General features: G+C 39.4%; 1 protein-coding gene across 2 annotated transcripts in view; it reads left to right on the top strand.

Moving 5' to 3' along the window:
* SNX25 (sorting nexin 25) overlaps positions 1 to 26,982 on the top strand; it is an 88,286-nt gene that overhangs the window by 12,783 nt on the left and 48,521 nt on the right. For both annotated transcript variants that reach the window (XM_037398683.1, XM_037398690.1), the window contains exons 2-5: positions 584 to 668; positions 9,559 to 9,775; positions 22,227 to 22,399; positions 23,264 to 23,450. In XM_037398683.1, the coding sequence (XP_037254580.1) occupies positions 584 to 668; positions 9,559 to 9,775; positions 22,227 to 22,399; positions 23,264 to 23,450 (662 nt within the window). The remainder of the gene's footprint in view (positions 1 to 583; positions 669 to 9,558; positions 9,776 to 22,226; positions 22,400 to 23,263; positions 23,451 to 26,982) is intronic.

The raw sequence follows: 26,982 nt of genomic DNA, 5'->3' as shown, positions 1-26,982 counted from the left end.
TAAAAGCTAATACTCCAATGTAGACAACTATTTATATAGTACGGCAGCTTAAAATTCAGTGGCCAGAAGTGTCTTTGAAGGAAGAAGCCCAAGAGAATGTGAACCAAATTTACTGTAGCAGATACAAGGGCTTCACTTTCATTTTAAAAATCGTTTATGAGGCTAAATGAAGTCCATTGTGACAGTAGGATGCAATGATGTTCTATTTTCTGTTGATCTATCTTGGAGATCTTAGAAAGCTGTGAAAATACTGAATAGATGAGTTCCAGTTGTTTTATTAAATGCATGTCCTATTGTTAGTGCATTGAATTGCAAGTCAATACAGCTCTCCTCTACCAAAAATACAAGATACCTGGGAAGTTGTACAGTGTACAATATATAAAAATGGGTGTTAATATGTGCTTAATGAGCAGTGTAGAATAACCTCACAGACAATTAATACTTGTCCTTTTTAACCATATGGGGTGACAATGTATAAAGACCAAATGATACACTACTGTCACCTTGAATTCCAGTTTTATTCCTTCCATCATTTTTTGGTTTATTCCTTCCTCTTACGATGCATGTTCTCTTTAAATTTCAGAGTAATTGGTCCGGAAGCTCCCATGATTCAGTCCAATCTAGGAGAGTGGTCATTTCTCACAACATGGATAAAGCACTGAAAGAAGGTAAGTCTTAACTTAGACAAAGGAGCGTTAAACTCCGAATATTTTTTTGTCCTCTTAGCAAACCACATGACTGCACAATAATCCACAATTTTAGAATATGACACTGATTTCTTCCTTGATATAAAAGTGCAAGGTCTTGGTCTTCCCAAGAGGTCCACTGTAGTAAGTAGTGTGCTGATGTTTTTGCAATTTAGCTGATACCTTGTCATTTTAGTGGCTGTTTTTTACAGAAGTATATGGGTCCTTAATGCTTCTGCGCAAAACAAAAGGATAGCATTTAAAAGATTCTTGATTTGCTTTTCCTGAACTGATAAATCCTGTAGACCCTTACAGTCTTCTATTTAGTGCAATTCTTGCCATGAAAACTGAATCTAAGATCAACATTTTGAATTTCTGGCTGATACGGTTTATGAATTCTGTGGATCATTAGTACATTCACTAGGATTTGCATTGTAAAATGTGAACTATGATCATATGGATTTAAAGTATCTTATTTACAATTCTTTATTTTAAAGAATAACTCCTACTGCATGCATTTTTTTTTCAACTGAATCCTGGTAATATAAAATATTGTAGAATTTAGGATAGTGTCAGTTTGAAGTACGAAATAATGAAAAAAAATTGCTTCAAAGAGTATGCTAGGTCGGAGTGTAAAGATGATGGGGGAAACTAGCTTGTATATTAAAAGAAGAAAACATTTAAAGAGTTGTGTATTGTAGCTTTTAGAATATATTTATAGTATTTGATGTGATTTCAGTTGTATATTTTTTTTCCCTTATCTTTTTTTCACATCTGGAGAGTGTATTTTAAAATTATCATTGCTTTAAACAGGTTGGTTGTCTTATGAAAACTTCTTGGGATGTGTTAGTTTTTGAAGTTACTTTTATGAATAGCTATTAGCAGTATACGTAGCTAAAATATAAAAATCCTACTGTATCATGTTTCTGTGAAGGTGAACTATGATACTGTAATTTCATTTTAGGCAGCATTTTCATCTGGAATTAGTGAGATTATAGGATTCTTGATGTGAAAAGGATAGTAGAGTCTAAACATTACATGTATGAAACAAGCACAGACAAGCTGTTTGCTTTATTCACTCACACGCATACTTTACATTTTGGATAATCTGCCGTGGAATCTGAAGCGAAGGCTTGACATAATTAGCACAGAATTGGAGATAGTGGGGTTATTTGGAGACAGATAACAGGTATTGTAGAATACTGGGGAAAACATAGTTGTGTTACACTTCCTTCCTGTCATTTGCACATACGAGTAACTTGTGTCTGTAAAAAATATGGGAACTGTCTTCATCTAAGGTATTTATCCCATAGATTGTTCAGATGGATGCATGAGTCTGTCCTTAGTAAGGCTGAAAGTAAGTTAACAGTATTTAGGTGATTCATTTTTATGGAGTTAAGGATGTTCTGTTGTGACAGCTTACTTGCCTTTCTGGTATTTCTTTTCAGAGTAGCTTTTACTCTCCATTCTCACTCTGAATTTTGGAGAGCAAATGTGTCGGATTTGGTTGTATTTCTTCCAGGCCTAAGTGACAAAGCCAACTGCTCTTCTGTTAGGCGGTTTGACAAGGATGAGACTGTACCTTTCACTCTACCACACAAAGACTTGAGCAAGTGTTTTGATTTTGGAAGGTGTCCGAGTCAACAAGTTTGAGATACTGAATGAATCACAAAAGAAATACTTCACTTGTTAGAGTAAAACGATCGGTCTGTCTGAAAATAGACAGGATACATTCCTTGCCCTGTGACAGTTCTGAAATTTGTAGTTGTCTTGATATTATGATTATTTTTTCTTTTAAAAGTGCATGGTTAGATAAAGCTTTATTACTAATGATAAAAAAAAGTGCTGTCTTTATTTCTGTTTCCAGTCTTACACTGATGAAGATGAAAGTATTTGTAAATCCCAGGAATTGTTGCCGACTTCTTGCTGTCTATATGTAACATGCTGTTCAAAAAATGTTTTAAAAGGCCTTACTCATTTAATTAGGAGACACTCATTTCTCCTGAGGTTTTAATCTTGGAGACCAGTTCAGACTCCTACTGCCACTTGAGATGTTGAGTAGGTGTTGTCAGATTATCATAGTCAATGGTGTTTTGCAGTGTTCTTTTAGTCTGATTTTACTTCTCTTTAACTCAGAGATGCAAGGATAACTTGTTCGGAGGAGCTAGCATAATCTAATTTCAGAAATGCTATTACAGGTTATGAAGAGATGGCCCTTTGGTTAATTCTGACTCCTTAAGTTTGCTTAGAGTTTACTGTTAGTTGCTAGCTATCTTGCACCCCTCAAAAATTGCCTGTTGGCACTCACTCAGTCATGCCATGCTTTTGGTGGTGCTACAGCCAGTCTGTAGGGATTTTTCTCTCTGGGTTTAAAAGTTGCTTTCCTGAGGTAGAGTGGTATGTCTCATTTGACAAGCTGTCACTTGCTTTACTGCATTTTTCCTGATATTCTCATCATAATCTGTTAATGGAGTTGAAAGAATAGATAGCAGTCATCATCCTTAGTTTTAACTAAAGGAGTCATGCATGTTTCCATTTTAAAACCATCATTCTGATTTCAATAAAATTAAAAACATGATGGTGGTTAGATAGGTTTCTTGTGATGGTCATTGGCTGATAATTGTTGCCTATGTCCTGGATACCTTCTTGTCTTGCCAAAGCCTGTGTAAGTGTTGTTGGGAATTGTCCTTCTACAGTGTTAGTCACTTAGTGCCACCAAGAAGGGACTCCTGCTTGCATTGGTTTACAGCTCAGTTCTAAATTTTTTTCCTATCTCCCACTGACGACAGAGTAGTATAAAAAGATGGTGATTCAGAGTGCTACTTCATTCTGAGTTATAGTATACTTGTAAAGGTGAGGGAAAGCTGCAGATTAGCCCTGCTACTGTGAGGTGTGCTTTATGAAATCTAAGTGCTCAAAATTAGAACAAACGTAACATTATAACAAGATTTTCCTTGTTGAATATGGCAGAAAGAGAAGGCCTTTTTTGTTCTAAGCTCCTGAGTCCCTCTTTCAGCTGGTAATACTTGAGTGACTAACACAGAAATGTTGTTTTCAGGGGTTTTTTCAACCTTTTTCTCCATAGATCGATTTGTCGTTCTTTTGCTTTCGTTTATCTTATGTGAAGAAAAGATGACCCACTCTTAAGATAATTTTAGCCTTTTGACATTTCCTGTTGCATATCTGGTAGCTTCATGTTTTCAGCCCGTATCATATGGTAGTTAAGGAATGTGTCTCTTAGGAGAGACTGCTTAGTCAAGACTCATGCTGCTGTTGCAGCATACAGTCTGGGCTGAAGGCTGTAGCTGTCAATGAGACTTACCTGCCCTGTGTGTAGCCATTCTTCCAGGAACTTAATTTAATCTGCCATTTTTATTGTCCCGTATCCTGTGGTCTTTTTGTTATTATTCTTTTGCCCCATATTGTGTGGTCTTTTTGTTATTCTTCATAGTCAGGCTTTGTTTTCACTGCTCTAGTAGTGCCAGGAAAATTGGTCTCCGTATTACTTACCTGCTTTACTGGATAATTTATGAGTCAGTAAAATAGTGCGGGCCATGGCGCAAATGCCAGCAAACCTCCACTGGTGAAATTCTTCCTGCTGTGAAAATTGACTGTTTATTAGTTTTCTGTGTTCCTCGATTCTTAAAATATTTCATGCCACTGAGCCAGCTCTTCTTTCATTGTGACTTATCTTCCTTTAACCCTGTCTTGAGGTGACCTTGTTTGAAATATTTTTGGAATTTAATTAGATTGTATCTGTGGATCAGATCTTGCCTGTCTGTGTTCTTATTAACCCCTTAGAAGAATCCTGTTTAGGATGTAAGGCAGGACTTCCCTTTACAGAAAGCGTTTTTTCCCATCTATCTCATTTTCCAACTTAAGATCCACACACTGACATTTAGGAAAAAAACACAGTAGCTTCTGCCACTCTTTATTTGAAAAACTGTATTCATTTTTCACAGCTCTGAAAAAATGAGTTGTTTGGGTCCAAAATACAAGCAAGACTTAATTTGAATTCATATTCTCTCTGCTACCAGCATTCAAACGCTTGGAGCTAAGAACTCTTGGCAAAGGGTACATGGGCAAAACTATTTGAACAGAAATATCTCTGATTTTTTTTAATCTTTGTAAACACTTTTTTTCTCTATTTTTTTAATATATTTGGAAATTTCTATGTGTTTTTTACACATAATTACTAAAGAAGCAAATGTCAAGAAGATATTAAAAATAAACCAAACAATGTGGAATGGGAGACTGTCAGGGTAATGATCCCTTTTGCAGGTGGGCTATCCATCTATGCACAATGATAACATCTAGTCTATTAAACTTAACAGTTTCGTAGAGTTTGATTAATGTTTTGAAAGGCAAGTAAACCAAGAAATGCTAGTGTTTTCCTAGCACAAACTTCAACAAGAGAACAGAGAGAACTATAAATCACTATCATTAGTGACTGGGGCAGGTTCCTAGTCACTGAAGTCTGGCCATTTATGCAGTATTTTGCCAGCCTTTAACACCACAGTCTAAATAAAGATTTAGTGGGCATGAGAAACTTCAATAAAGACAGATAATACTAAGTATAAAACTTCATCATCTTAATTTGTATTGTATAGCTAAAATATAATATAAAATACAGTAAATGAATAATGGCCTTTATCTCTTTAAATTTAGAAATTAATGTCTTGGAAATGATAGAGGTGCATATTCAAAGTATTTATTAGCAACTTTTAGGGACTTCAGTATAGGGGCTTTAATATTTTAGTTTGATTTTTGAGGATGAAGATAAGGTACTTTTTGGTGTGGTTTGGTTTTGGTGGTTTGTTTTTTTTTTTACTGAATTGGCTTTTGGCAGGGGGGAAAAGTAGTAGCTGTAACAAATAACTAAGTATTTAACATTTTCTTCTATAGAACAGTTCTTTGCCAGGTACTTACAGTGCTATAGTCTGTCATCTTTTTCCATTAAATTTTTATTGAAAGTATTTTTGTTCAAGTATATCTTATGATAACCACATCACACATGTTAAACGTAGTGTTGTAGTAGCACAGCATTATAATAACCTTTCTTGACTCTGGTGGTTTCCCTATGCAGCTTCTCAACACAATTCATATTAATGTTGCATTTCTATTTTACAGATTGCAATACTTGCTGTCGCAGCAGAACTCAAGCTGGTGTTGTAGCTCTACTTTCTCTTCTGCTGTTTATAGTCACAGGAGAGTTGGATTTGACTGTAATTTAATATAATGATTCTGGTCTCTCCAGTGTTTTCAGGAAAAGATATTTCCTTCTTGCTTGAATCTTGGAAGTCGGTTTCTGCATTTGCATAAGGAGAATATTTCTGGGGTTTTTTTGAATGGTGTTTTGGGAAAATGGGTAGGAATTTAGTCCTTGTTATTCAGACTTGTATGTTATTTTTCATAGATTTGGGTAATGAATCTTAGCAGCACGAAACTTTATGTAAATCTCTGCAAATTTCATGATTGAACCTGGTCTGATCTAGTGGCTTTTGTGGTACCGCAGAACCTCATCAATGAATGAATGTGGAAGAAGAAGAGAGAGCAGTTACTGTAGATCTGTGTGGGGTTAGGAATGAAGTAAGGACCTAGAGGAGGTGTCCTCGCTAATCTCCACACAAGCTTCTGGCTCTCTACTCCCAACGTTTTAGTTTACAGTCTTTAAAAAGAGTAGTTGAAGAGGCTCAACTGCACATTCACACGTTAGTTGGATTATAACAACTGGGGACTTGGATCTTGTGAACTAATTTAGAAAACCCAGTAGAAGTTTCTACAGTTATGCACTAGACTCATTGCTGTCACTGCATCTAATTTGATCAGAAGAAATTGGTTTGATGATTGTAGAGACCAAGTTAGTGGTAGTAATGTACTGTCCTGAAAGTGTGTTCTGCTTTTCTTATTTTCTTGTATTCTGACCAGTTCTTTTCAACGTTTTAGGGAGCGTGCAGTGTAAAAAAAAAAAATGCGAGTAAATGCATGGGCAGATTTCTCTGAAGGAAGCAAGTTGTGCTCTATCTTACATTTCTTTCCTGTATTTCTTCAAAGTGCTGAAAGAGGCACTGGTTGCATAGATAGGCATGAAACTAAAGCAGCAGCAGTACATCATGGCCAGGATGCATCACATACGCATGAGGCAGTGTCTTACACTAGCACAGACTGCTGTTAGTGTCTGTAGCGGGTGTCCTTTAAAAAAATTTCTTTAACAGAGGCCTAAAAGCTGTCTCATTAGTAATTTAGGCATACATTCTAGGCTCTAAAGTACCCCAAATTTTATAGGGGACAGCATGGCTGAACTGTTGTGATGCGGGAAGGGCAACAAGGCTCAGAAAGTGACAGGGAAACTACAGAAAGCACGTGAAGGAAGAGATTTGTATAAGGTAGGTGAAGGAAAACATGGTTTAAAGTTGGATAATCCATTTAAGGTATTGAAAGTGTGTAAGTGGCAGAGGGAAACAGAAGTGAAGTATTTCATACCTGCATGACTTAAATTTTGGTGATGATTGGTAATCTTTTGCCTTTAGTTTGCTATTGCCACTAGATTTCATGGTTCTTTTACGTTGATACACCTAGATGAAGAACCATACCATCATCTTGCTGTGTCTGATCAGGAGTCTTCCTACCGTAATAGATCTTGCTTCAGGTATTTCAGTTGGGAGTATAGTAAAGTTGCAGGAGTTGTACTCTCTTAATACTTTACTAATAAGTATTGCTATATGTTTGAATGTTGTGCTTTGCCAGAGCAGAGAGACTTAACATTGGATGTGCGGGGATTATAGAGTGAACTAGGAACTGAGCTCATCTTGGAGAGGAGTTGCCTAAAAATACAGTAATAAATTAAGGGTCAGTGGCAATAGATCTATGTTCTGAAAAAGAATATACTTTAAGGGATTGAATTACAAGTTTTCTTCTGGTTTTGTTGAGTTCTGCCCAATAGATACGTGTAGGAGGCACCACTCTATACCAGGACTTGGTGGCTTAGGCAAAAGGTGCTGAAGAAATAACGCTGCTTTGCACCCTTGCAAAGAGTAGAGAGGGTGTCTGTAAGAAAATCTGAAAAAGTCATTATCTGGCAGTGATGACTGTAATAAATACCACAGTGCAGTGTTCTGCATGCACTTGAGAAATTACGGGTCTCCTGTAGAGTAGATGAAAAGGAAAAATCCGTGCTGTGATTTGTTTTCCACAGCATTTCAGGTATTGCAACAGAAGAGAGTTAACTAAGCTATAACAAAAAGGTGGTTGCAGAAGGACATGGGGACAGCTGTGGAAAAATAGATACTTAAAATGTGTATTGTGATGGGAGACGAGATAAGTAATAAACTTAAGTTTTTAAAATGCTGTTCCCCTTTGCTCTTTAGTGTATTAAGGGATTATCCCTCAGCTTGCTTATCAGAAGACTGCTACCTTTTATAACTGTTTTTATTGCTCTGTAGATTTTGTGGGTGAGAGTTTTCAATTAAATATGATTTCTTCTGTTTTAGAGAAGTAATGAAATTGGATATGTTTCAACATTGGAAGTGTCCATCCTGCAGTATGGCTCTGCATATTTTTGTTTTCTCTCCTGGATTGGAAAAAAGAATCAAAACTACTCCCCCCCCCCCCCCCCCCAATAATTAATTTAAAAGCCTTGAAATGACTTAGCAAAAGGCTTTTAACTATATATTTCAGCATACTCGGTTTCTCTATAAACCTGAGGAGGTTGATTTATGAAGTATTTGACTAGAAGTTTTTATCAATTTTAGCATTTTGAAATGTTTTTAACAAGGTAATGTTGGATGAGGTCTGCTAGTATTTCAGGCAGGCAAAAGTATTCAACTTAAGTTGTTCTGTTATTAGTTCACTGTCATGATGGCGGGGAGCTTTTTCTAGGTTACTCGGCTGCTGAAGAAACAACTTCTGTTGAAGTGGAAAGTAAGAAATAGTGGAGTCACATGATTACTTTGCACCACGGGTTTATACTGACAAATAAGATGTACTTCTGGTATAAAAAGCCGAAGCTGCTCAGATTATCAGGCACATGGCTTATTTTCCCTTTGCTCATTCAGTTATCCCTCTGATAGATGCAAACTGACTCTGCCTTCTACCCCAGCTTTTTCCCCACCTTGTAACTGTTAAACACAGCTCATGTGCTCCCTGAACAGCTCCTCCTCCCCCCTAGACCTCCAGGGCCATGTGTTATAGTGAAACATCAGTAACACTGGCAGCACGCATACATTGTCAAAAAGGAAAGTCAGAGCAGTAGAAGATGGTGTTGCCATGGGACTTGCATTTACAGTAATCTTGGTTATTGCTTGTAGATGCGGTTTGGAATACCTCATCGTTTTTGAAGTTCATGCTGTCTTGCTAATCTACTTGTTCTCTCTTAAGCTCTTGTGATCCTATAATGTACTTTCTGCAGTGTTGTTCCGTATTGTATATGTCTTTTGAAATCCAAAAATTCCACTACCTCCCCTTCTAACTCTGGCTTTGGAGTGGAGGCTGTTGAATTCCTCTGTAGAGAAGGCTGGTTTCAGTCTGCAACAGCCTAGACACAGTCAGATCATATATGATGGTTCATATAACCAAATCCACTGTTGAGAGACAGGTATTAGTTTGTGGTCTGTGTGAGCAAGTAACCTGACTGAGCAAATCCACTTACAAGCTTTGCTTTGCAAAGTGACCTCCAGTAACCTGTTAGGTGTGTGTTTCTGTAACTTCGCCAACCCTACTTTCTTTGGCAAGAATTTAAACCCAAAGAAGAAGATAAGTAACATATTACCCATCTAATTTTTGAGGAGGAGGGTGGAGGTTGAAGCTTTTTCTTTCTTGATGTGCCTTCCCCTTTTGCAATGTTTGCTATTCAATGTTTTGTTTCTCCTTTCAGTGTTTGACTACAGCTATAGAGATTATATCCTGTCCTGGTATGGGCAACTCAGCAGAGATGAAGGACAGCTGTACCAGCTGCTATCTGAAGATTTCTGGGAGATTGCCAAGCAGCTGCGACAGAGGCTGAGTCACATTGATGTAGTTAAAGTTGTTTGCAGTGATGTAGTGAAAGCTTTATTCTCACACTTCTGTGACCTTAAAGGAGCCAATACCAGGTAAAAACAAAACTCTGCATTTCATTGGCATTTTCTGTTTCTCTTTTTACTTTCAGATGTGCTACATCAAAGTAATGAAGAGTGTAATGCTTTTGTAGGCAACCGGTAAAGAAAATGGTTCAAGTTTATTACAGATTAGGTTTTACAGATCAAGCAGACTTCAGTGCATCTATAAGATCTGTGGAAGGAAACACTTGTCCACCTTTTTCTCAGAGTTCGGATTCACTGCTGTTTGTTTTATCCTTGAGTCCTTTGCTCACGGTAGGAGGTGGGCTGTGTGAGCAGTTCCTGCAAGTAGTGTGAACCTGTAAGGGAAAGGAGAGGCACTGTCAGAGCAGTCAACAGACAAGAAAGTAAGTTATTTGCACCTTCCCCAAAATAGCACCAGAGCTAATTCCATTCAGTGTTGCATTTCTTCAGCCCCAGAAAGCAAAGCCTTGTGGCTTCTGTAAGTGGCCTGTCCTGCAGTAACAAGATTTTTCTACTGGAAATCTTGTTGGCTGGATTTTTGTTATCTTGCAAATTCTATGCATTTCCTTTTTGGCAAGGCTCTCTGTCCACTTAAAAAGGTCCACTGTCCACTAAAATACTAGAGTTGAACCCAAATTGTAATTGCACATAGGAATTCTTAGCCTATGCAGTTCCCACATCTGAATGCACGATTTGTGTAATTGTGCATGAAATTTGGGCTTATGTCTGCACTTACTGTGTTTCAGTTATCCTAATTGAAATATGCTTTGGTCATTCAGATTTAAACTATACATTTTAGGCTATGAAGTTGTTTTGCGTATAGTTAAATCCACATTTTTAATACCCCTTCAGAGGAAAAACATCAACATTTTTCTGTCGGTGACTAGTCTTGTGTGTTGCCATACATGCTTCTTTCTGTTCTGGAGCAGAAGATAGGGTTAATGTATCTGTGGTAGACGCCAGCTTTATGTAGGCTGATGTGTAGGAAATAAAGACCAAAAAACACCTAAAGGGTGATTTACATTCGAGAAAAGAAAAAAAATTAAGGTGTATGCACATTGCAGCAGATCTTGCATTGGATTCCAGATAGTGCTTTCCTTCGGCTCTGGAATGTGATAGAACTCTCTGTCAGGTAAAGCTCCTAAGTGTGCTCCCCGATTTTTAAGCATTGTGCTTACACTTGCCCTTTATTGCAGTAAAGAGCTTGCTTTTGGTAAGAGTTTGATTTGAACAGTTAAAGGATGAGGATTTACACTTAAAAAAAGTATTGTTTTCTTGTTTGAAGCTGGGGCCACAGACGTGTAATTCCAGAGTTATTAATTATTATTAATACTGACTCTTGATGTGGTTCCTTCTCTACTGAGAAATATGACCACTTCGTTTAGGTTTTTGTTGGATTGTTACTTCCACTATATAGAGCTAAAATAAATTCTCTTGGGTATTTTCCAATTAACTTCATCACTTTGGAATGGTAAATGCACCTTAGTCAATGCTGGGTAAGGCAGGCTGCATTAATGTGGTAATGAAAAACATCCTATCAAGATAATGGGTTAAAAAACCCCAACAAACCCCACAGCTGTAACTGCAGACTTTGTATAGGTTGAAATAGGATCCATTGACTGTTTTTTCACATACTGCAAGGCTGTGAATTCATAAGGGGGAAGGTCTGGTTTTAAGGTGCCTGAGAGCAGATCAGGGGCATGGTGCTGCATGATGCAGGATGTGAAGCACTGGTATATCCTCATGCTGCTCATCCAGACTTTCTCAGAAAGTCTGGGAAGCTTTATGGAAACTGCACAGGACTTGCTTTTTCTTGGCAGATGGAGAGAGGGCTTAAATGCTGTATATGTACTGTGGCAAAGTCAGCAGAAATGTGACATTGTGCTCATATGCTACAGTCTGAATTTGTACTGCTAGGTGATCTGAGCATGCGTGTAATAAGCCTGGAAGCGCAGCTGATACTGTTTTCTTTTTAAGGGATTTTGTGGGTTTAAGAATAATTGAGTTTTACGCTAAATGGCCTACTGCTATGGATTTTGCTGTGCTAGAACCTCCTGACGTTTTAAGCTGTAGGCTGAGAACTACGAAGTCAGTCACTTCTAGCTTGGAAGATAGTTTCTTGGAAAGCCTTCAATTAATTTCTATTTTGCTGTCCTGCTTTTGGCTGGGATAGTTAATTTTATTCTTAGTAGCTGGTATAGTGCTGTGTTTTGGTTTTAGGATGAGAATAATGTTGATGACACACTGATGTTTTAGTTCTTGCCAAGTAGTGTTAACACTAAGTCAAGGATCCTTTTCGCCTTGCCCTGCCTGTGAGGAGGCTGGGGGGGGTGGGGGCCAGCGGTGAGCAGGTGGGCACAAAAAGCTGGGAGAGAGCATAGCCAGGACAGCTGACCCAAACTGGCTAAAAGGATATTCCGTGCCGTGTGACATCACGCTTAGCATGTAAACTAGGGAGAAAGCTGGCCAGGGGCCGCTGCTCAGGAACTGGCTGGACATCAGTTGGTGAGTGGTGACCAATTGCATTGTGCATCGCTTGTTTTATGTATTGTAATTCTGCATTGTTGTTATTATTTTCTTCCTTTTCTGTCCTGTTAAACTCTCTTTATCTCAACCCACAAATTTTACCTTTTTCCAATTCTTTCCCCCATCCCACTGGAAGGGAGTGAGCAATAGCTGCGTGGTGTTTAGCTGCCTGCCAGGTGAAAACACAACTGCCACAATTCAAACACAGAAAATTCTTTTTCCTAAGGTAGGGGACACAGATCTTCTTGATCTATCTTTGCTTTCTGTCAGTATTTTAAAAACACTAGTAAATTTAAATTGGCATTCATGTGTTTCCTCTCTGTGTCTCTAATAATGAATCCAGTTAGTTTTGGATGGTAAATACAGTGGAACAGAGACTGTAATTGGAGCAAGGTGTCTTTCCTGTTGTGATGCCTGCTGGAGCACTGCATCTTGTTTCCTGTGCTGAGTTTTTACTGCAGTGTGACAGCGAAGGGCATTTTGTCTGTTACCTGGGCTTTTGAAATTTGAAATACCTCTCGTACCATCTCTGGAGGGTGTGCCTCATAAGTCACTTGGTCTTGGTTTTCCTGTATGACAACAGATAAATCCACTAAAGTAATGGAAAGGAACCTTCTGTGCACAGGAACACAGACATGTCTTTTTCCAGTGTAAAGTTCACGTGTTTTGTCATTGGATGCATGTCAGCCCCAGAAATCCTTTTACTTTTCTGCTTCACTGACTAACTTGGACCTGTGATATCTGATAGATCAGAGTGTCTGAGAAGATGGAAGTAGGTTGTGCAACCTTTCAGAAAAAGGAATGGTATTACAGTCCTTCCCTTTGCTCTTGCATTCCTTCTGGCTTATCTCAATCATTGTGAGGCTCTGCTTAGTAGTAAACGCTCAAGGTAAAGGCCAGCAGAGACCAACAGATGAGGAAAAATACTTCTCTGAATGAGGGAGAGTATGAGAAGAGGAGAGCAGGGAATTAGGAGAGAGAAGCCTGGCAGTGTTAAGTCTGTTTCTCCTTTCTTTATTCTCTCTCCTGGCTTTCTTCAACGGTGACTGTCTTTCCTGTGCCTGACAGACACTTCTACAGAGTGAAATAAGGGTAGAGACACTCCTCTAGCCATGAGCATAACGGTCCGAGGTAATACAGAGCCGCATAAGCTGTAGGCAAGACAGTTTTTCATCTTTCTGAAGTTTTTCAGCTTATATGCTTTCCTGGGGTGTACCTTGAGTTCCACTTGGTGCTCCAAAGGATCCTGTCACTTTTCACTTAAAATTTGTGGCAATTCAGAGTATTTTACATAGGAAACCATTTCATTCCTAATATTTGCTCAGCATAGAAATGGAATGTGATACTTTCCTATTTCCAGTGTTAGCTAGTTTGAGAGATAGAAGAAAAATCACCCTTGGATTTATTGATGGAAGCCACTGCTTGTTTCCCCTACGTTGCACGGAATCAGGAATGCGTTTATAACAGGATTAGCCAAGTGCATCCTGCAGGGTAGAGAGGACAGTATTTGGCCATTCTTACTTTGTAGCAGCTTTTATCCCTTCAGTTCTTTATAGTTCATTCAAGTGTCTTTCCTTGGCTACTTTAAGCAGAATATAAGCAAGCTGAGTAAAGTGGTGTATAATGCTGGAAACATCCTTGTTGGTATGCGGGTTCAATGTTGTCTGTGGTGGTAGTATACTTTCTTGGGGGCTAGAATTACCTGAGCCTGGGAATGTAGTCTTACTGTGGTAACATATGTATGTTGAAAGCAAGAGGCAGCTATTCCTCTGGATGAATTGCACTGTCAGTATTGGAAGGTCTTGGCAAAGTGAAAACAAATAGTGTCTTTCTGTAAAGCATTCACATGAGAGGAAGAGGAAGTTCACTTACGCTTATTGTAGGCCAAGAATAACCACATCAAATAGTACTACAGAACCAGTAACATTTAATAAATAACACGCTGTGCTGGTGGTCTCTAAACTGCAGTGTAGGCAAATAAGATTTGAAGAGAGTTTGCCTTTTCTTGAACCACCTGACAAGCAGCGCTTTTTGAACAAATCTCAGTGAGAAGAGGTCACTGTGCTACTGGTTCCCAACCCCCTAAATCATTTGTTTGGGAGTGTTTTATGTTTGTCTTTTAACCTATACCTGGGACATCTTGATCCTAAAGGCAGAGAAAAAATTGTTTTATGCAAATACAGATATGTGGTGTTGCAGGCTGCTTCTGGCAACTTGACTGCTACATGACATCTGATGGGATGCTCAAGAAGTGTTTGTGTGGGTGTTTCTGGACTTGCAGCATAAGTCATGAGTTAACAAAATGAATGCTTGAGGGCTGTAGGCTACTCTCAGCACTGATGTAGAACCCCGATTCAAGGGCTGAAAGCTCTTGAAAAATGTGAGAGGGGAAGTGCTGTGGGAAAATTGCTATTTGAGTGATCACTGTGACGAATGATTTGGGGATTTAAGTTCATGTTGTACATGTTTTGATAATATTCCTTTTGGTTTTTTATGTATTACTGCCACGGTAAGGAGAGAAGACAACTCTCTTTTATTGGCCCATGTGAACGCCTTTGCATGTATAGGATACATAAAGGTGGTATTTTTTGTGATTACAATATGTAGCGTGATATGATACTAAGAAATAAAAGGTGCTGCCATCACAAACTGATCAAGAGCAGGTTGATGCAAAGGGAATTTAAACATTTGAGATTTAACTTGGTTAATCCTAGAGATGCATCCAAGTTGTCAAGATAGCTACTAAACACCTCCCACAGTTCTTGTTTTTCTTCTGTAATTTCATTTGCCACCCACAAACCAGGAATACCAAGAACTGCTTATCACACCCAGTCTCTGGAAAGGAGTAATAAGAGGTTTCGTCTGAAATTGTGGAGGTTTGTTGCAGTGGGAGCAGCTGTATGAAAGTGCTGAGAACAAAATAGTCATGAACAGCCAAGGTCTGCCCACGTTATTAAAGTTAACTCATGGGTAGCACCAGGTCTAAAGCTCACCACTGCCTTCAAGCTTTGGTGTGAAAAGTTTGTGTTTCCTGTTGATGATTGAGTATGACCTAGACGCCACAATAAGCTTTAGGACCTCCTGGTGCTGATACGATCATACCACAGCTTGTAAGCCATTCATGAATTCTTGGAGTCTGTTGTCGATATGACATGTCAGATGCTCTTTCCTGAAAGAGGTAACTGACGCGTATAAATGATATGGTTATCTTCACAGTAAATATTAAAGTGATTTATAAAGCTTGCTGCTGTATGTTGATAAAAATGACAGCTGTGGAAATTTTGGTGTTGGCTTTGTCTTTATTCTTTGTTGTGCTTTTTGGGTTTGGTGTGGTGGTCTGTTTTCAGAGGATGCGGGGTTTTTTTTAGTAGGTACTTTTTTTAGGTGTGTTTATGATGTTGACTTGTAAGTATTTCTTAGAAAACTCAAATAGATCAAGCAGTTGTCATTCTGCATTGTCAAGAAGCTTAGAGATCTGAGTGAGGGTGATACAGGTGCAGAAGTGCAGGCTGCATGTGGTTCTGTTCTCAGAATCAGTTTAATGAACACGTGGTGTTGAATGTACTGATGAAAGTCATTTAGAGTTGTATGTGTGCTTCAGCTCACAATTGCACTGATTGATACTTAAATGTAACTCTGCAAGACTGTCTCTTGAAAGACTAAATAAAGAAATAACAAGGCTGAATGGAACATTTTGCGATTATTTATTTAAAGAAAAAAGACCCTTACGTAATTTCTTGTATAGTTACTAATTTTTTTACAGACTCCTTGGGGTTTGGGGTGGGTTTTTGTTTTTAGTATTTATTTGCTTGCTTCCTATTTTCAAAGCACATGGATTTATCTAGTTTGTCAACACTAAGTTCCTGATCATGCATGTTTCCTAATCATTGTCTTTATTTTGGGGTTTCCTGTCCTTGAACCAGTGGTGCTGCCAACCCCAAAGCTGCAAAATCCCAAGTTGCATGGACAGTGATAACTTTGGGGTTGGCTTTTAACTTTTTTCACCCCTTTTCAGATTCATTTTTAAGCTTTTCCATGCCATCTTGAGGGCTGAGACTATACAAAATAAAAACAATGCTTCACATCAGGGGCATAAACCCAACCACAAATACCAGGAGTTTTTTTAATACTTCTGACTGTTTTTACAATGACAGTCTTTAAAATGAATCTTTACAATATAGGCAGTTACCAGGTGGTCCTTATTAAAACTGTGGGTATCTAGAGTAGATCCTAGATAGAGATTTCCATGAGGTCTCTGTATTGCGAAACCTGGAAGCCCAGTTGTGGATGATAGTCCAGTATTAAGAACTGCAGTGGGTCCTGCAGCCCTGAGAAGTGGGGAACTGTTGTCCAGAGGTATTGATAGTGGCTCAGAGTTGCTTAGTTATAGCATAGGAAGGAAATTATGTTACTTCTGTAACACTGGTTGTAACTGTTTTAACTGCTTCAGCAATACCACAGTAAATCTACTGTTGTGCTTTTCTTTATAAAGTGTTGGATGAACTCGCAGGTTTGCAACAGGGTAAAGTCTTAGTAATGATGTTTAGGGGCACACACAATCAGTTATTGCACAAAACAATTTCAGAGCACGGGACAGTTAAAGCAGGTGTCAGTTTAGTCCCAAAGAAAAGTACTGCTTGGAACAGACGTGGTACAAAGGAATTAGCTTTGTTAGACCCCGCCTATGGATCTATATTCACAGACCGCTGCCCGATCTTCCACTGGTTTAGGGGGTAACTGAAGGAAACCCCTTTGTTTTCTAGCACTATGAAATAGCAATAGATAGCGTTAAAAATTCAGAGCAGGCTTAAAGATTTCATAAAATGAAAATTACAGAAAAGGAACTTACACAGGGTTAAGCCTGGCTTTGTAGCTCATGGCAGAGTGAAGAGGGATATGACCTGTAAGCATGCTGTGTGAAGCATGGGTTCTGTCTACTGTTTTAAATCACTGAAGACACCTGCATCTTGATACACCAATATATGTCACTATTACTTTGGTATTGATTGTTCAAGAAGACACAAATGAATTAAGTTGCCACTTGCCATTATTTTTCTATTGCCTAAAGAGATTAAATGAGCCTGGTTTACAAAGCCTGTATCATGCCTGTTTTGGAACTGTTTGCTAGAGTGCCACATTTATATTAGTTCACTGCACACAGTTGTGCTCACAGTTTATGGATAATTGGCAGGGCTTTCAAAGCTCTCTAAAAATATCTGCACACAGTTTTACTTAAGAGTTTTCTGTGATTACTAAGTGACCTTGTGTTTGGAAAATCCAACCACACATTTCTAATAACATGTTCAAAATTGAATAGGAAGAGAAATAATGCCTTTGTTACTATTCAGGTTATTTAATGGGGCTTAATATCTTTATTGACACTGGAGTTGTGTAGCAGCACTCTGCTTTGTGTACATGCATGCAGACTGCAGTTAGGTTTCTGCTTTTCCTCTTGGTCTGTGCTAAATGAACAGCGCCTTCCTTTTTTCTTGATCCCATTCTGACAGAGTTGAAGACTGAGGTTTTATATCAAGCCTTAACAATATGCCTGATCAGAACACCATTGCTTCTGTTCCAGGAGAGTAAGTGGACACGGTTTGGTAGCTGAGTGGTGGTATTAATACTTCCGTGATTACTCACAGCTCCTTTTTTTTTTTTTTTTAATAGATATCAGTGAAGGGGAAGCCCGAGTTACAAGGGATGCTTTTTCTGGGCAGACCTTCTGTTGATGCGCAGTACGTTTTCCCTGCAAGCTGATCAGTGATTACATTGAGGCAAATAGAACTGTAATGCTTCATGTATAAATGCAAAGGAGGATATAAGCCCAGATGTCTTTTCTGTTTTACCACTGGCATACTGGTTTATTTTGTAGCTGTTAAGCCTTCCCCCAAGCTCCCTTGCCTGCTTTCAGTCTCCCCTTTATTTCTCTTGCCCAAACAGCAATGAAAACTGCAGGATTCGTTGACACAACTGTTTGGCATTGATATGCAAGGCTTGATTAGAGTTAAATTTCCTGAAGACCTTGTTTCTCTGGTTTTTGGTTGTGGTTTTTTTGGGTTTTGGTTTTTTTTTTTTTTCATAAAAATCTGGTGGGGTATTGCGCTTTCCCTTCTGCTTTTTAGATCACACTGTAGGTACTGTTTAGCTAGGAAAACAATGGAAATAACCCCTTTTCTAGGGAGTCATGTATTCTTAGGTAATGGAGAAAAAATTAAAACTCTTCTTAAATGGCCTGTCAATTGGAGAGTATGCAACTCCACGCCCCCCTTGCATTCCTGTGGGCAGGAACACATTAGATCAGGAGGGTAAGAATCAAATATTTGCCTTTCTGCTTGTTTATTCTGTTCCACTTTCTGTTTGTGTTCTGCTGATTGTGTATCAGAAAAGTCCTGGCATAGGTACAACTCAGCCAAGCTGTATGTCTTGGGTATTGACTGGGAATGAATTTGTACAATGGGGAGACAGAAATTCTGAGAAAGGACTTCTCTTGCATGGATGATAGTATAAGTGCAGTTAATGCTCCAGGGTGTTTGCAGTCACAAACAGACCAGCATTCCTCCAGAGACTTGTAGGGAGGCAAAGACGATTCATCTCAGTTGAGAAATTTTATGTGTGTTACAGTTCTGTTTTCTGCTTTGCACATGTTGTGAAAGTATAGCTTGATCTAATAACTATGCAGTATGTCCCACAAATAAGGGAAGAGCATTGAAAAACGATGGTGTGTTTGTGTTCACGGGGGGGAAAAAAAATCTTGCTTTTAGTGTTGTTAATACACGTGACCAAGTTGTTAGGTTAGTTTGCTGATAGCCACCTGATGTTCGGTGTAAGTCATCCTGTTTGCCAGAATTTTGGGTATGCTTCTAGCTGTGTTTCTAAATGGCAGACTTTGGGTGGACCAGCCTGTCCAGAAAAGGAAGCCTTTGCTTCCTAGTAAGAGGTACGTAACAACTTTCACGTAAGTACGTAAACAACTAAGACTTCCTGTCTGCCAGTAGTCCGCCTGGGACGTGTCTGGTTTTGGATAAATAATGAATGCCTTTTAGGGAAAGCATGTGATGAGGAATGTTTGATGCAGTGTAGAGAGGGCTTTAGGATATGTCTGGAGTATGCATGAGGAATGGAAATGTACTGAGTGAAATAGCTAGGTATTCAACTGCCAGAGAGAAAAGATCCTACCAGAACATGATAAACAGCTTTCTGAGCTCAGTCAGCTGCACCACCTGTGCTGGTTGATAGTGAAGACAACACATCATCTTCATAAACCAGTGCTCCTCAGAAGAATGGAGTATTTGCATCCAAGCTGTTCCAAGGGGCTTGTTTTGAAATTTGTCTTACTTGTAACAATTGAAACCCCCTCCGTGATCCACGTTGGATTTGGGATTGAATAAGAGGCTTCAGTCAAATTGAAACCAAATGTTATCTTTGCATTCTTGTTGTTCTGAAAATTAATTAAAATTTTTGTCACCTTGAGGCAAACTACTTGTATTACTAGAACAGAATTAGAGTTATTAGAGTGTTGTTACTATTCCAACATATTTACTCCCTCCTGGACTGACTAGCAAATATGAGTTGTTACACAATGCTGCCTGTCACTAGTGGCCACGTAGCAGTGCGTAACTGAAAGCTTTTACTTTGACTGTATATAGTTCTTGGTCGCTTTTTCATGTAGAGACTGCTTGGAGCAGCTCTCTGAGTAACATTCAGTTGACTCTAGCCAGGACAGCAGTGTCCATCTCTGGGAATGAAGCAGATGTTACGGACAATGGGAGGAGGCACTGGTGTGAGATGTGACAGACCTGAGCCTTTGTTAACAGCTTAGAGCCTTCTACTGAAAACTAGTCCTGGCTGCCTTGGAAATTGCTGTTGTGCCTCTCAGGTGACACTGCTTCTGTCTTGCTGTAACCACTGTCATGCTCACCTTGCTGTTAAACTGTAAATCTGTGACTGGAGCACATCAGGCACATGGCCGTGAAACAGCTGCTAGGGCACCTTGTCTCTGCTTCTGCACCTGTTTCTGTATAAAGAAAAGGTCCTGCTGTGACCTGCACTGAGGAGTTCCCTTGGCAGGTCCAGTCAAACATGTTCTGAGAAGTCCAGAAAGCCTTTGGCACCTGCAAGGAGATGAACCTGGTTGGTACTGGGCACAAAATCAAGGTGGGGGAGGTTTGCATGGGGAGCTTGCAAACAACACAGGCTGTACTATCATGAGCTTGCTCATCCAGCAGCACATTGCTGTGCATGTCCCACCCAGTGCTTTACAACCATCCCTTTGCTGTTAGTTCTGAAAGACTCTGTCTTGCCATCTTCCCAAAATGCGCCTACTGTGATTGCTAGGAGCAAGGAGGACCCATTTGCCTGTTCAGTGGCAGGAAGGGGAATATGTTTGTATAATACATAGTATAGCACGTTATACCTGTTCTAATTCCAGGCCTGATGTACTTCCTTTAAGTTAGGAGCCTAATTCTTTCACTAAGTGCAAAGTGAAACCAGCAAGAAATTTTGAATTTCTTCCATCCATTAGTATCCAGCTTGCATAACCATTACGGTTAGTGAGTGGATGATGGTGAATGCCTTCTGCTGCAGGCTGAGAGCAATTCTGGCTTAGTGTATTCTCCTGCTCCTCTTGAAACTGAATCGGAATTAGCCAAAGGCAAGGACACGGAAGGCAGACAGGATGGGACCCTCACTCTAAAACATTTAGGATGTGACTTTGTTCCCTAGTTACTTGTTCTTTAATCTGTGGTGATTTATTAGTATAAAACATAAGCATATTCCAGCTTCAGCCTGCTGATCAAAGGACTCAGCTTGAGGCAAGTTCTCTTGTTTCTTCTCTGAATGGCTCTGTGATCTCTGCATGCCTGAGATGCTTGGATCCAAGCAAGTCTTGTTACTTGATTTGGCCAAGAGATGAGTCACCAAATCTGTCATTTGATCAAGAGGTGACTCGGGATGGCACTTGGAAGATGCAGGTTCAAACCTATCCGACAGAGCAGAGCCTAAAGTGCAGGGCCTCTCGCCCACCGTGGGGTGAGCATGCTGCCCGCAGGGATATTGCCCCAAAGGTAGGTTTGCACGCACACTCTGAGCCCCTGCAGTTTCTCGCTTTCCAGTTTCGTGCTTTGTATACCCCACTGATACTGGTAACAGTGTGGTCTGTTCTCACTTGCTGAGCTACTGAAGGGACTTGGTAGCCAGATTTCTTTACACTTTGGGAGTCAGTTCACCTTCCTCTGTTTGTCATCATGATTCCACCCTCTTTCTAAATCTGTGGGTGGGTTTTTGAAATCTTTTTCTGAATTGGTTTTCTACTTGCAGTGTAGATGGCTGGTAACGCCAAGTTTGTTATTTTATAGGCAACTTGCACAGACTAATCTGATGTAGGCTGCAGGTGGCAAGTTGGAAACTCCTGTTACAGGAAAATTCATGTCAAACAGGCCAGTTACTTGCTGGGAGATTTATTTGCCAGTAACAAAGGAAAGGTGGTAGCTTCAGTGTCTTAACAGGTAGACCTGTTTCTCAAACTGGGTGTGATCCCAAATCCTCTGCAAGGTTCAGGTTTATAAATAGTTTGCTCTACAAGAATGTATTTGCTAAGTTTGTCTTGTCTGAAAAACTGGACAAAATTTCACTAAGTTCAGTGATGGAACAATTGGGGTTTTTATTCAGAGAAACTTTTCCTCCTACTTGCTAGGCTGTTGCTTTTTGATGCAGTTTTAAAATACGGTATTTTGGCAGGTGAAAACATTGACAGGACAAAGGAATTTGGAAAAGTATCTTAACATCATGCAGAAAAATCAGCAAGCTTTGAAAAGTATACATGCGTTAAAGTGTTTCTTGACTGAAGTTACATATCTGATAATGTTACTTGGATATTTTATCAATTAGCAACTAAACATGATGCAAGTGGTGTGTAAGTTCTCTCTTTTTTTCCTTTCTTTCTCCCCACCACCCTTAGGCAGGAAGAACCACCGAGACCTTTTTTGCTGCATCCGTGCTTGAGGAGCTCTGATGAAGAAGTAAGATTCCTGCAAAAATATTCTCAAATTCTGGTGTATTGTCTCCTACCCTCAAAGGATGTCCAGTCTGTCAGCTTGCGCATAGTCCTTGCAGAAATACTTGCAACAAAAGGTAGATCAAAGATCAGAGATGATTAACCATTTGCACCTGTACAATAGTAGTAATTACAGACTTTGTTATGTTAAAGTCTTGATACTTTGCTTTTAAATTCTGAAACTTAATTTCTGTGATAACCAGTAGGACACTTAATATTCTCAAAATCAAGCATATACTTACCTGGCTCTTGATGCCAGGCTGTCTAGCACCTTGCAGGATAAAACACAATTTATCCGTTCAGTTTTCCTATTTTTAACATAGAAGAACACTTTTTCAGTCTTCTGTGGCATTGTTTAGTGATTATATGAATAATTCTGGCCTTTTATATTTTGTTCAGATACCAAGAATCCATAGACTTAAGGAGGTGATTATAACTGAATCATGATACTAGATTTATAATTTTTTTTTTTTTAGACTTGGATTTAGCCAGTGTGGGTTTTTTAACTAAGGGGTTTCTGTTCTGCTTTTTAATTTATCAACTACACTTCAATCTGATTACAAATACACTAGTCATTCTTTATGTCACTGAAGTCAAATTCAGAAATTAGGAAGACTAAAGTATATTACGCGATTCAGTTTACTTTTAATTTTCGTTTATAGCGGCTGTAATGTTATAGCCTTCAAGGCACAGCAGAAAGAAAAACACTGGGAATTTTCTCAGTAGAACTCTGTCAACTTAAATCTATTTGTGTAACAGAATAAACAGTTTTATCAAGAAGGTACATGCAAGCTCAAATGTACCATGCAGTCCAGACAACTGGTTTTAGATGTTTATCAGCTTGCGTATTTATTCATGCTTTTTATCTGCAATTTTCTTTTAAAGGACAGCAGTTGTTCTTCAGCATAAGGATTTTGTTTTAAAATATTTTTCCTCTCCAGTACTGAAACCAGTGGTGGAACTGCTGAGTGATCCAGATTATATTAACCGAATGCTGCTCAGCCAGCTGGAGTACAGAGAACAGATGAATGAGCATCAAAAGAAAGACTACACATATGCTCCTTCTTATGAGGAGTTCATCAAGCTCATTAACAGCAGCTCCGATGTTGAGTTCCTGAAACAACTGAGGTATTTAATGTTTCACTGTAGCTCATTCAAAACCAAACATGCTTCTTTTGCCAGCCCGTTACTGAGATTTGAATGAATGGTGATTTCTCTTTTTAAATTCAACTTCAGATTTCTTTTTCTTTTGACGAAGCAGAGACAGTAAGGATGATAAGCCGCAACAGTGGTTAAATCTCTGATGTAGTCAGTATTTTAGCTTGGTGGCAGAAAATGTTAGAAAATTCTGCTTGGTAGTATACTGGAGATAACTGTCCTGTTGAAAGGCATACTGGACCCTTCTTTACAGCTTGCCTCGGTGGAGTTCGATGAAATAACATGTTGAATTCCCACTGGTGGGTTGTTATCTCCTGATTATCTTTATGGAGTATGGCTGGCCATGGTGATCTGGTGGCTGTGAGCCATAGTGATCCTATGGACACTGGCTATTCAGAGCAGCTTGCTGTGTTTCTGTGACGTGGAAAGAGGGGTTCAATGTCGCAGCACTCTTCAAACTAGCCGGCTGCAACAAGGTCTTTTTACCATCTCATACCAACATACTCTTCACGACAGTCCCTCTGCTGCCTTCTCCTGGTCTCTCCTCACCCAGGGCCCACACTCTCTCCCTTCTCTCTGCTTCTTCCTCCTCTGTCTTCCTTGGCTGCTCTCTCTTCATCGGCTGCCCAACCCCTTAACAGAACCAGCCACACCTGCACCTTATCTACATCGGCCAACCCGCTGCCCCTGAAGCCAGCCACAGTTGTAGATTATCCATGGTAATTAACCCAGCTTCATTCTTCTACAGTTCAAGTTCAGCACATTTTACCACTGGATCTGAGGTTTTTCTGTACTGTTGCAGGGGAGGGGTTTCCCAGTTGCATCCTTCTTAACATGTTAATGAACTCTGAAGAATTCCTTAAAGACCAAAAAAACCCCAGCATCGAAGCTCCTACGTATCATGGGCTTGTTCAATGTCCTGTTTTATAATAGCACCTGCCCACTTTCTTACTAACTCCCCACCCTCGAAAAATTTCATCTCTCTCCTTCCATCTTTCATCGTGAGATACCACTTGCATCTCCAGCCTGCTTACCCAAGTAGAAGATGTTTATGCTTGCCTTACCTAGATGAGCTATTTCTCCTCAGATTTCTGATGGAAGTGAAAGGATAAGGAACAATTGACTGGGAAGAAGGGAGCAGACATACTGCTGCATCTCCTTAGATGACCGTGAGTTGGTTTTGTTGAGCTGCATCAAAGCTTTGGAGGGACTGTTGAAGCCATTTCTAGAGTGTTTGTCCTAACCTGTTGTGACCAACTAGAACTGGTATTTTTCCCTCTTTGCTGACTCCCTTCAGTTATTGTTGCAGGTCAGCTCTCTCTCTTCCTAAATGGCTGCAGCAGCATCTGAAAGACACAAGCACATTGATCTCCTTCGCTGCACTGTTATCTGTTGTGACCCACGCCTTTTATTAGACTTGACTTGATCAGGCCAAGTGATGGTTTAGCAGGGTGGAGTATGTGGGCTGCATAAGTAACATCTTACTTTCTCTGACTCTTCTTTTTGAATCTGAAACCACTTGCGTTTCTGAGATTGGAAAATACATTTGGGTGATGGTGAAATGATTCTGTTGCCTGGCTACTTATTGTTCATCTGCTTTAAAATTTGCTCTTTACTCTGGGCCAGTGTGCCTTTCCTGAGAGCAGAAATTAGTCTCTATTAGACTGTCTAAAACCTAATTGACATATTTATTAGCATAATCACACTAATGGATCTGTTTCAGAAGAAACCCAACTATTCTGTTGTTGTTGTTCAGGCACATTAATGCTCGATGTGCTCTCTTTTTAGCTAATAGGTCACTTTAAATTGTGTTCTTTAATACCATCTAGCACATTCGCTTTATGAAATTATGTGGGTTTGGCTGCACTTAGGTTTTTTCTTCCTAGCCTGTGGAGTCCAACTACCATCATCTTGAAACGGGTTCCTCTACACCCAATGAAATGTTGAGCTGGTCAGTATTTGAATGAAAAATGTCTGAGAAAATGTATCTTGTTTTTGAAGAGAGGCAGCGCTGCTCTTTCCTCTGTTTCTATAGGGCTGGTCCCTGGGAAGGTGGTTAAAGAACATGTTCCCCTGTGGGGGGAGAGATTCCTGTTCTGTTTGTTCTCCAGCACTGTAGGTGCACCTAGAGAGAGATGGACCAACCTGCAGTCATCTCAAAGTTGTGTAGTATATTTTGCGAAGCTTTCATAGTTTACCAGTGAAAGTTTCCAAATTTATGTCATGAAAACTAAACAGTGATCCATATATGGATGGGGGAAAAAAAAGTGATATTTTAGGTGAACAAACTAAATGGTATTTCGGGTTGTAATTCACAGTAGTGAACCATGGGAAATATCCATAAGGAAGGAATTAAAGAGGAAGAAACAAGCCACTGTACAGTTACCACTGAGAAACCCAGAATCTGTTAGAATGACAGGAGTGGGGAGAATGCTTCCAGTTCTCTTCCTACAACCAATAAATTACGGGCATGTTGCACTTAAACAAGTTTTCCAGTTAGATGCTATTTTGGGCAATAATATTTTGTTTATCAAAAATTCCTTTTCTTGGTTTTATTTAGAAATGATTTTTCACTGTCCGTTCAAAGCCAGTGCATGGCATTCATGCACTAAGCTTTCTCTTATGACTTCTAGCATTGCCATGTGACATCTTGGTAAAGAACAGATATAAGTAGTAACAATTTTCTGTGTAGGCTTAGCTTTGAGGGAGATTTATCCCAAGGCACTACAGTTGCTGGGAAACTAGGTTTGTGTTGGTTTTTTTTTTTTTTTTTAAACATTCCTGCCATGCTCTTATCTGCAGATTAATTACTATCTAGTTACTAAAATAAACATAAAATACCTTGCTCCATGAGGGAGGCCATGAGGGACTGGTAAACATTTCTTCAGACTCTTGACTGACCATAGTCAAGAAAGCGTGGACTCCTGGGTGCTCCTTGATGGATGCACATGACATTACAGGAGAGAAGTCCTCTAAGGCATCCTTCCACGCTGATCTCATTAACAGAGTTTTACTAGGATTTCTTGTGACTAGAACCAGGTATTTGTTACAAAGTAAAGACAGATCCCCAGCTTGGATCGGTGGAAACCTGTGGGTGAAGGGTGTGTGTTGCTTTTGCCCAGGAAATCAGAAAAGAGTGGGAGTCTGTGTATGTTGGATCTCCTTGTAAGCAGGTGTGCCAGCTCTCTGCCTTGCAAACAGCTGTCCTTGAAAGGCTAGTAATGGTACTAGGATTTTTTACACTTTTTTTTTTTCCCCCTCTCCTTGCTTAGGAGCAGTATCTTAAGAAGAAATATCGTATTGATTTTTTGCATTGCTTTTATGGATTTTATTTTTACAACTTATTTAAATGATGCAGGAACTACTTATCATTAATTTTGGAGATACTTTTGAATTCAAGGTTCGTTAATATCTATAGCAGGCCTCTAACGTTTGGTCACTGTATCTATTAGTAGTACTTCTGTCCGTGGTTTTTGTGGAAACATCCCTTTCATTTTTATAG

Source organism: Falco rusticolus, chromosome 1, assembly GCF_015220075.1.
Source record: "Falco rusticolus isolate bFalRus1 chromosome 1, bFalRus1.pri, whole genome shotgun sequence".
Classification (NCBI taxonomy): Eukaryota; Metazoa; Chordata; class Aves; order Falconiformes; family Falconidae; genus Falco; species Falco rusticolus.
The sequence above is the reverse complement of the archived record's forward strand: the minus strand, read 5'-3'. Positions and strand labels throughout refer to the sequence as shown.